The sequence below is a fragment of the Alosa pseudoharengus genome, unplaced genomic scaffold (genome assembly GCF_046254945.1).
Source record: "Alosa pseudoharengus isolate Yale_2024_CS ecotype anadromous, Long Island Sound unplaced genomic scaffold, YU_APseudo_1.1 YU_APseudo_1.1_scf_23, whole genome shotgun sequence".
NCBI lineage: Eukaryota > Metazoa > Chordata > Actinopteri > Clupeiformes > Clupeidae > Alosa > Alosa pseudoharengus.
Genome location: NW_027468685.1, coordinates 8364172 through 8374171, shown reverse-complemented (window position 1 = coordinate 8374171; position 10000 = coordinate 8364172). Strand labels below are relative to the sequence as shown.

At 43.2% G+C, this 10000-nt stretch overlaps 1 protein-coding gene across 1 annotated transcript in view; it reads left to right on the top strand.

The window, feature by feature from the left end:
• The window catches only part of chrna11 (cholinergic receptor, nicotinic, alpha 11), a 59966-nt gene that overhangs the window by 15139 nt on the left and 34827 nt on the right, over positions 1 to 10000 (top strand). The window contains exon 6 of the mRNA XM_076301254.1: positions 9859 to 10000. This exon is cut by the window's right edge and continues 26 nt beyond it. Within this exon, the coding sequence (XP_076157369.1) occupies positions 9859 to 10000 (142 nt within the window). The remainder of the gene's footprint in view (positions 1 to 9858) is intronic.

The following is a 10000-nucleotide window of genomic DNA, read 5'->3' as shown; positions in this document are numbered from 1 at the left end:
TTTTTATTTCTTCTTCAGTGAATTTCTGTCAATGATTCCCAGGACACTGAAATACCAGGCTGCACGAAACTCGGTGGGTATGTAGCCCCACAAGGATGATACGGAACCATTGTTTTGATCCGTCGCCCACCTGCCGCACCTGGCCCCCCGAAAGGAGGGTAGGCCGGACACAGTTTTCTGTGAATATCTCAAGAACCGTAGGGGCCTAAGATGACCAACTTTCTTTTGTATGTTGGTCTCAAGGGGCCATGGCAACACATCCCATATCCACTCATTTGACGTATAGCGCCACCTAGTTAAAAATGAAAAAGCAAAAACGAGGAATTGTCATCGTACGTATCTTTGGCTGACATGTTCAAAACTGCACAAAATTTAGTAGGAGTGGGATCATTATGACACCCTCTGAATGTATGCAAAGTTTTGTGGAATTCCATTCATGGGGGGCCGCTCTACGGAACATCTCGTTTTAAAATAAGGACACTGCTTGATCTATCAGTTAAGTACTGTGCTGTACTAATAAACTAAAGTTTGTGTATGTGAAAAATTCTTAGAGCAAGGGAACTATGGCACAGTGCTCCTGTTCCTCCCTGGGTTTAGTCTTCTGAAGTGGCCCAGGACATGCTGCTGATGGCCTCACTAAAAAGGGTGGAGGAGGAAAGATGGAGGAGATCAAGAGTCAGGGCCTATTATCTGCCACTCTGGCAAGGCTGCGTCTGACATAGTCAATGGCCGAGATAGAGATTTGAAAGGATTGGGGAACGAACCAAACAGACCACTATATTTTGGAATGGCTCTCTCTACTTGACAGCAAACATCTGTCAGAGAAGATGGAAAAGCCTCTGGTTAAATGCATTATGATAAGCTTTTGGCTAGGGAGCCTGTTTTTGCAGCAGAGTGCAGCAGCCGATATCAGTTAAGACAGGAAGCTCGGGGAGAATCATTTTTTTTTTTTAAATCAGGAGCAAGTTAAAGATGCGAATGCGACACAGCAGTCTTTGAGGGACGGATGCAAGCAAAATGAGGGGCCGCATTTAAATCTGCATGCCGACAGTCCGACAGGAAATGAGGAGAATGGAGAGTGAGTGAGCTCCTGGCAGGAAACAAATGAAGCTGCCCGGTGGAATTGGAGACGGGATGCACAGTCCAGCCCACAAGCTTTGTCTGAGTTTGGGCTCAAGGCCATACCCTTGCTAGTCTGGGTTTTATTCTCTTTGTGTGTGTGTGTCTCTGTGTGTGTGTGTCTCTGTGTGTGTGCGTGTGTCTGTGGGTGTGTTTTATTCTGTTCTGCTTTATTCTCCCGTTATTACTTGAGAGAAAGTGGAATAGAACATTATGTCCAATATTCCAATATATCGTTTAATGTTCTGCATTAAGCCCAATATTCCAATATATGGTTTAATGTTCTGCATTATGTCCAATATTCCAATATGTGGTTTAATGTTCTGCATTTCTCCTTAGTAGGTCACTTTGATACTAAAAGTATGATTCTATGTAATGAATCTATGTATGATATCTGTACTGTCCCTGTGTATATCTCTGTGACTGTATTTAGAGATAAGCAGGAATATTATGACTTTGCAGTGTTTTACTGTTCTGCATGGCTGCGTCAGTAGCTATTTGCTCCGGATTGCCAGGTTGCCACTAATCAGAGTCTGATTCAGTGTAGTTCACGTGAGATGGGATGACCAACGCCATCTCCCATCAGCCTGGAAGGATACTTAAACCCTAACTATTTCCTTGTCTAGTTGAGCAGCTGATGGATCTTTAGGTGAAGTCATGCTGTCTCTCCCTTGATGCGCATCATTGTAAATAAACTCTGTTCCTGATTTTTCATACTATTGGTCTGACTGGGTCTCTATTAAATCTATGGTATCAAAATTACCATCATACTTTTATTTGGATGGGGGATTGATGTAGCTATCAGCCCATGAATTTGAAACTGAGATTAGAAGGAGCGAAAGAGAGAGGTGTCAGAGAGTGAAATGTATGAGTATTATTACAGAGGAAGGATTTCACTCTCCAGGTATTCTTTGTCAAAAAATAAATGAAACAAAAATCTCATCTTGCCAACTTCTCTAGATTTTTATGTTTATGAGGTGACAGTTGGATTTGAGTAGAAACCTCCCCAGTCAGTGCTACAGTATCTGCTAAACCCTTCCCTTCATGGCTACAGGCATGTTGGGGCTTTGGGTGGTGACTCAGGAGCAGTGGTGTAGTCTAGTTAGCTGTAGTGGGTATACTGTGGTTTAGTCTAGTTAGTTCTAGTGGGTATACTGTGGTGTATTCTAGTTAGCTGTAGTGGGTATACTGTGATCATCCCCAAACGTATCCTTGCCTTAAGTGGGTTTACTGAGATGGCGACTCTTTTTAAGTGGGTATACTGCGTAGTCCTGCGTATTACGTAGAATACATCACCGCTTAGGAGGTAGTGGAGTTGCTGGGCAACCAGGTTCTTGGTTCGAGCGCGGTTCCTTTGGTTCCTCCGGACCCTGTCACAGTGTGAGTTGCCGTAGTTAATCAGCATGATTGGCAGGCCAATCCTTCTCCTGATTGGCCTGAGGACCAAATTTTTTCCCCCCATGGGGTAGTCATGCAGACCTGATATTTCCCCTTCTGAGTGAGGGTTGGGTTTGCTATATTTAGTGCTTCTGATGATGCTTGCTGACATCAAACATCATAATTATGCCCTCTGACTTGAGATGGCCGAGTACACTTTAAGCCCAGACGATATCACCACTGCTGCTTTACGGGCAGCCGTGTAATCTGCTGACAGTGACATTGCTGATTTGGGTGTTGTGGGTAGGCATTGGGGTCTGTCGTGAGTGTCTACATTTGAGATATTTTTTGCTGTGTGTTTTCAACAAACACAACCACAATAATTATGAACTCAAACACATCACTATTTTTGAGTGCCTTACCAGAATTGCCTATTCTGTTTTGCCATTATGCCATTTTAATGAGAAGTTATACCACACAGACATATTGTCATTACACTCAGGCAAGAAGGGCAGTGGCTTGTCCTAATGGGAAGATGTTTGCATGCATATCACTGACCCGACACTTTATTAATTTGCTGGCCGGTCAGAGAGTAGCGTTGCATGGCTCCGCATAAGTAAACATAGCTGGTGCCTCAGGGAATATGAAAATAGAAATTTGCGGTCACACATAAGGAGCCATGGCATTAACCTCCAACTATCACGCCGTTCCGTCGACTCCATTAACGAGCCTCACTAAAGAGCATTAGTGGGAGTCTCCTACTGGGACAGAGGCCAGATGGAATTTGCTAACATGTGCAGACTCCGAAGATATTTACGCGCAGGCCAATTACTCCTTGTTGTTTAGCTCTTCCACACAAACAGTACTTAGAAATCAGAAAATGAAAGCAGACTAACTAACATGTATGGATTTAGATGCTGATGAAATCCTTGCTCATTTCTGAAAGAGAGATATGGATGCAATTATGCATTTAAATGCATTTTAAATATAGTTTCGTAGCATGCATAGAAATAAAAAAACACCTTCTTTTTGCATTCTGTTTGAGTCCCCTTGGTTCTGGCTGCAGGGACTGTGAGAGGGCCTAAAAAGCTTAGTTCTGGGCATGGAGGAACCGTGACAGAAACCCAAAAATCACCAACACCGACTGCCCGCCTGAGCACTCAACTCACACAGGGCCTCCCACGGAGACGTGGCTATAGTTAGCCCTTAGAATACGGAACTAAATGAGTCATTGGCATACTGTCCACTCCGTCAGTCAGCACACAAGTCCACCGTTACATGGTCGGCGGTAGAAACTGGACGAGGAAATTGGGACTCGAAAAAAATAAAGTAACATCTGAAGCGGGTAGGGAAAACAAAAAGGTCTTTTGTTGGGTTCCTGAGGGACTAGCGCACCGAAGGGGGGAGTGAGAGGCTTTGCTACTGGTGGTATTCCCAGATGGGTTGCCTCTGTGGTGTAGAAGTCTGGAAATAAAGCGTCCTTGAAACCTGCGCTGTTGAAATAGCATTCAAGACACTCTCCTCTCTCCTCCTCTTATCAATAATGTGTTGTTTAAATGCATCCTGAGTAGTATAGTGCAGTAAGGAGAACTGACAGGCTCTTTGGTGTTCGTTACCCTCGTCCTGAATCTCCACTCTCCCTCATCTCCATTATAGGTTGATTTAGCTCAGGCACAAACACTCTTAAGGTGCTTGAGAATCGTAAGTACTGTGTCTGTGATTGTGGGTGATCCTCCAGTGTAGGAAATAACCTCCTCATTAAAAGGTCATGTAATAGAAGAGTCTGTGTAGCACCTCTGTATTGTCTGTGGAGATAGAATTTCTAAGGATGCTGTTGAGTTTTGTGTTCTCATTTGTTCATATAAATTTATCTGTATTATTGTAAGTTGTTTATGGTCTTTAGTTATTTGTAATTATGCTCTCATATTACATATGTATATCATGATGTGCAGGAATTGGAAGCTGATCTAATGCTCGTATGGATGGATGATGAAAACATCTTGTAGCCTATATATTGAGGATTCCGGCCTACGTCACTATTCCTTATTGTTCCCATAACAACCAGAATAAATGTGTCTGTGACATCAGTTAGGAATGCTCAATATGAATACAGACAAGGAAGCCGAAACCTCAAAAGAAGTAATGGGGAATATCAATAAAATAACAACATGATGAAAGAGTCTGATGATCTAACATGACATGTTTTAAAAATCTAATCTGCTACAGTGAATCAGTGCTGTATGCTTTTGTGTGGCCTTCGTAGAAAACAACATTGCTTTGGTGAATAGCTCATAGTCTCATGTAAAGTCTAGTTGGTGAAAATGCATTATTCAGTCTTGAGTTTCGTTTCTGACCTGGATAAACATTTTTATTTCTGTGCAATGCAGAAACTGAAGCACAGGCGAATGGCTCTTGAGCTGAAATGGAGTTCTAATGCTCTCTAATTAAAACCACTCTACACTGCAGTTTGTGCCGTGAAGTGTATTGCAAGTCCTTGCGCCTGTCTTGCTCCCCCCTGCACACACAGACACACACACACACACACACACACACACACACACACACACACACACACACACACACACACACACACACACACCTCCTCTGCAGAGTATTTATCTACATTACGTGTGCTGAGCGGTTTTCAATCTTGAGCAGGACACTTTTCCCAAAGTGCCGTCAATAAGTACTTGCATAGATTAGTTTATGTTAATTCATGAGTCTTAAAATGCTCTTAGGCAGTGGTTAAGCAGTGGAATAGAACAGTCTCTTTAAATTCATGAGCCCTAAAAATGCTCTCCAGTCACACTGATAGAGATATGAACTGTGTGAACAAATGACTGGTTTTTACTATAGATTTTCTATCTGAGAACTTCTACTGTGGGAGTTGTAGAGTTGTATGGGCTTGGACTGATCAGAGGCATTTGAGAAGTCTATCTTAGTCTGTTTGATCTATATTTACACCGAGTGAATAAAGTATTTGGATGCTGTGATGTCTCAGGAGTTTATTTAGATCTCTTCAGTTTCAGGCCATTTCTTTTAGCTTTTATCATGCTGTGCATGAAAGGTTAATAATTAAGTTCGCCATGGGGCTTGGATGCTTTGATAAATTTGCCATGCTTAGAATTGGCAGTTGGGTTTTCTATTTTGTTGCATTAAGAACTCATGAAATGCTCTTTGTTGTCCTTCTTTCATTACAAATCCAATTGCGTATCTGTCAGCTGTTACTCCTCAGGCTTCGGACAGACCTTGAAAAGAACCCGTCATCTCGCAGGAGAACTAGCCTAGTTCAGTTTTTGAGGGCTAAGCAGCGAAGCTTCGAAGGCACCCATTGTGTTTCTATGTTTTCTTCCCTATTATTACGCTTCTGTCATTGAAGTCAATGGCAGCCCATAGAACCGTCTGGTAAAAAGTTGTGAAATTTGGCACACTAATTAGGCACAGTCCCATGATTAATTTCACCAAGTGTCAAGTCGGCACCTCGAGCACTCTAGCGCCACCAACAGGCCAAAGTTGGACGTGCGTTCACGCACGTAACTTCTGACCCGTTGGCCCGATTTGGAATTGGCACGAATTGGCAACGGACCCTATGACGTCAATTTCCGCCATGATGGATTTTCCGCCATTTTGGATTTTAGTGAAAGTGACCTTTGACCTCTAGGGGGCGCTGTAATTAAGAAACATGCCTTTTGGCCTGTAGCTGCAGTTGTGCTTAGAATTAAAACGCACTAGTGGTATCTGGTAATACTGTTGGAGGTCCTTAGGCCGACCCAAGCCAACTTCTGATGTCATCGTAATTGATTCGGCCGCCATATTGGATTTAATCAAAAACACGTACGAATTTTCGCAGGTCACAAATTTCAGCAGATCCTCACCAAAATTGGCAGAGACCATCTTCAGACCATGCCTTATCAGTGCATCGCTTTTTGGAACGATTGACAGTAGCATTCGGCTGTAACAGCCAATCGAAACTTGCGGCAAAGCCGCCAAACAGGAAGTGAGCTCATATCTCAGCAACCCTGCCATGTATCATAACCAAACTTACTACATAGGTTCAAGACCCCATTAGGAGGACGCTCAAAAAATGTGTTGACCCTAGACCTGTATGCATGTATGTATGAATGGGTATACTGTGTGTGTGTGTGTGTGTGTGTGTGTGTGTGTGTGTGTGTGTGTGTGTGTGTGTGTAGTGATACAAGAGCTGTGAGAGTATGTGTGTGTTAAAGAGAGAGAGAAGAGTGAGTGAGTAGAGTGTATTTTATTGACAGCACAGGTTAATTTGCTTTTTTATTCTTATTCAGTATATAGCATGTACTGTGTGGGTGCATACTGTGCATATGTGTGTGTGTGTGTGTGTGTGTGTGTGTGTGTGGGTGTGTGTGTGTGTGTGTGTGTGTGTGTGCGCGCATGTCTGTGCGAAGATAATTGTCTTGCACAGGGAAGACTGCATGTCCTTGTTCAACCTGTCTATTTGGATGTGAAATGAAAACATGAATCAGATTATCCTGTGGACCTGGACGGCCTCTCGCTGAAGGGAGGTGGAGAGACACTAGCTCTGACCACAGCGACAGACCCTGATTGGCAGGTTAAAATCCTGCTGTCTGGAATAACAAACCGCTCTGTCGGTCTCCTCTTCTCTCTGTCTGACCTTTAACATCTATCCCTCTGTTCCCTCTCTCTCTCTCTCTCTCCTCTCTCTCTCTCTGTTCTTTTCAAATGCGGACTCCACAGCCATCCCCCACTCCCTCTGTATATATGAAGAGGTGTAGTAGCACGGGATGCTCTGTCTGTATCTGTGGTATAGCCTCTGCAAATCTACACACCATACTTTTGCCCATCACTCATCCATTTCTTATCTCACCCCTCACCCTCTTTACTGCTTCCATAATTATCCTTCCATTTAGTGTTTCCTCATCTGTTTCTCTCTCTCTCTCTCTCTCTCTCTGGCTTCTCATATCACTGCTATGCAAATGATACCCAACTCTCTATCTGTGATTCCTGCCTGGCAAGCCTGGATGTCAGATTGTCTCTGGCATACCCACATGTATGAAGGAACGTCACCTCCAGCTTAACCTCTTTAAAGACCAAGCTGCTGGTCTTCCTCGCCAAACAAACTATACATCAGATCAACATCAAAATGGACTCCAGCAGGCTCGCCTACAAAGTGATTGGTGGCTCTGCTCCCACTTACTTAAATGCTCTCATAAAGGCTTATGTTACACCTCGGCCACTGTGTTCCTCCAACAAACATCACCTGGCCCTGCCACCCCTACACACACAGTAATCCAGACTATTTTCATTTGTAGCTTCCCAGTGGTGAAACTATACCTATTAAGTACTACCAGAGCAGGGGCATTCCTCTCTAACTTCAAGAAGCTCTTGAAGACCATACTCGTCTGAGAGTACTTCCTCTCCCAACACTACTAACATGCACTTACCATGCACTTACTGTACACTTACCATGCACTTCCACTTACTATACACTTACCGTGCAACTACCATGCACTTACTATACACTTACAATGCACTTACTATACACTTATGATGCACTTACTATACACTTACAATGCACTTACTATACACTTATGATGCACTTACTATACACTTACAATTCACTTACCATGCACTTCCACTTACTATACACTTCCACTTACTTCCACTTACCGTGCAACTACCATGCACTTACTATACACTTATGATGCACTTACACACTTACAATTCACTTACCGTGCACTTCCTTTCTTTCCTTCTTTTACTTCCTTCTACCTCCTTCTCTTTTTTCCACTTTCATGGACTACACTTTAGTACGTAAACCTCTGGTACCACTCATCCTCTGGTACTCCTGTGGTGTACTATAGTAATATATTATATATATATATATATATATATATATATATTATAGTAATATAAAAATAATACTAGTAGTATTTATTGATGTCTAAGGTCTCCTTTGCAATGTAGCTTGAATACTAATCCTCATTTTGTTAATCGCTTTAAATAAAAGCGTCTGCTAATTTTATACGTGTATGTTAACGTCTCAAAGTGTAAAACACGTGGATGCATTTTAGATCTTAGTGAAATCAAGGATCAGAGATGAGTAGGCTAGCCTTTGCTCTTTTTTCTCCTTTGCTCGCTGACAGCATCAAACTTTAACAACAACCATAAATGGTTCATAAGCAAGGGTCTGTTTTCAATCATTGATGATTGTAACTATCTGCTTCACTGGTGATATCTGATGTGGTGATATGTGTTGTGTTGGGTGTGTCAATGTAGAAGTAGTTGTTTTTTTAGTATATTTGGGGAGGGTGTGGTGGGTGGGAGGGCTTTATGTAGGCCAGCTAAGATTGACAGGAAGTGAGTGATAGAGAGAGCTGGAAATGGGATTAGGAAATGACCGCGGCTGGGAATCAAACGTGGGTCCCCTTGGGCACTTGGACCTGAATATGGTCCGGATGCTGTCACTTGCACTGCAGCTTCCCCGAATAGAAGGCTTAAAGGAACCAAATGTAAGATTGTGGCCAAAACTGGTACTGCAATCACTTTCAAATTACTGTAGAGTGGTGTATCCCCTCCCCCTCCCCCTGACTTGAAGTTGCCAACCCGGATGCCAAAACATTATTGACTTTGTGATTAGTAGATAGGTGGAGGGTGGCGCATCAGGCCAAAACACAACATGACATGACAAAACAAAACATCAACATCAGTTGAGGGCTGCAACTTCACTTTTTAAATGACAATATCCTGGCCGGACTACTGTTGTCAGTAATATAAGTATTTGAAATGAACATGATTTTCTTAATGTCTAGTGACATATCAGGGCCATTTTATGATTAATTGAAATACATTTTTTACATACGGTTCTTTTAATAGAACGTTTTGTTAACATTTTGATGGTTCAATAAAGGACAAAGGCTATTTAGTATAGTATAGTATATAGTATATATACTTTTTTGATCCCGTGAGGGAAATTTGGTCTCTGCATTTAACCCAATCGGTGAATTAGTGAAACACAAACAGCACACAGTGAGGTGAAGCACACACTAATCCCAGTGCAGTGAGCTGCCTGCTACAACGGTGGCGCTCGGGGAGCAGTGAGGGGTTAGGTGCCTTGCTCAAGGGCACTTCAGCCGTGGCCCACTGGTCGGGGCTCGAACCGGCAATCCTCCGGTCACAAGTCCAGAGTGCTAACCAGTGGGCCACGGCTGCCCAGTAATTTCCTAAACGCCATACTGCAGTTCTGCTAACTACAAAGGCCTTACTCTTCTGTCCAGATCAGTAGGCTACATGAGCAGTGTGCAGTAGCCTACGCCATTTCACCAACCGTCACGTTTCTCTCTCTCCCTCTTTCTCGCTGTCTATCAGGAATTTTCATGAGCACCTGTAATGTCGACGTGCGCTGGTTCCCCTTCGACATCCAGAAGTGCGAGCTCAAGTTCGGCTCGTGGACGTTCGACGGCTGGCTGCTGGACCTGCAGATGACCGACGCCGACATCTCCGGATACAT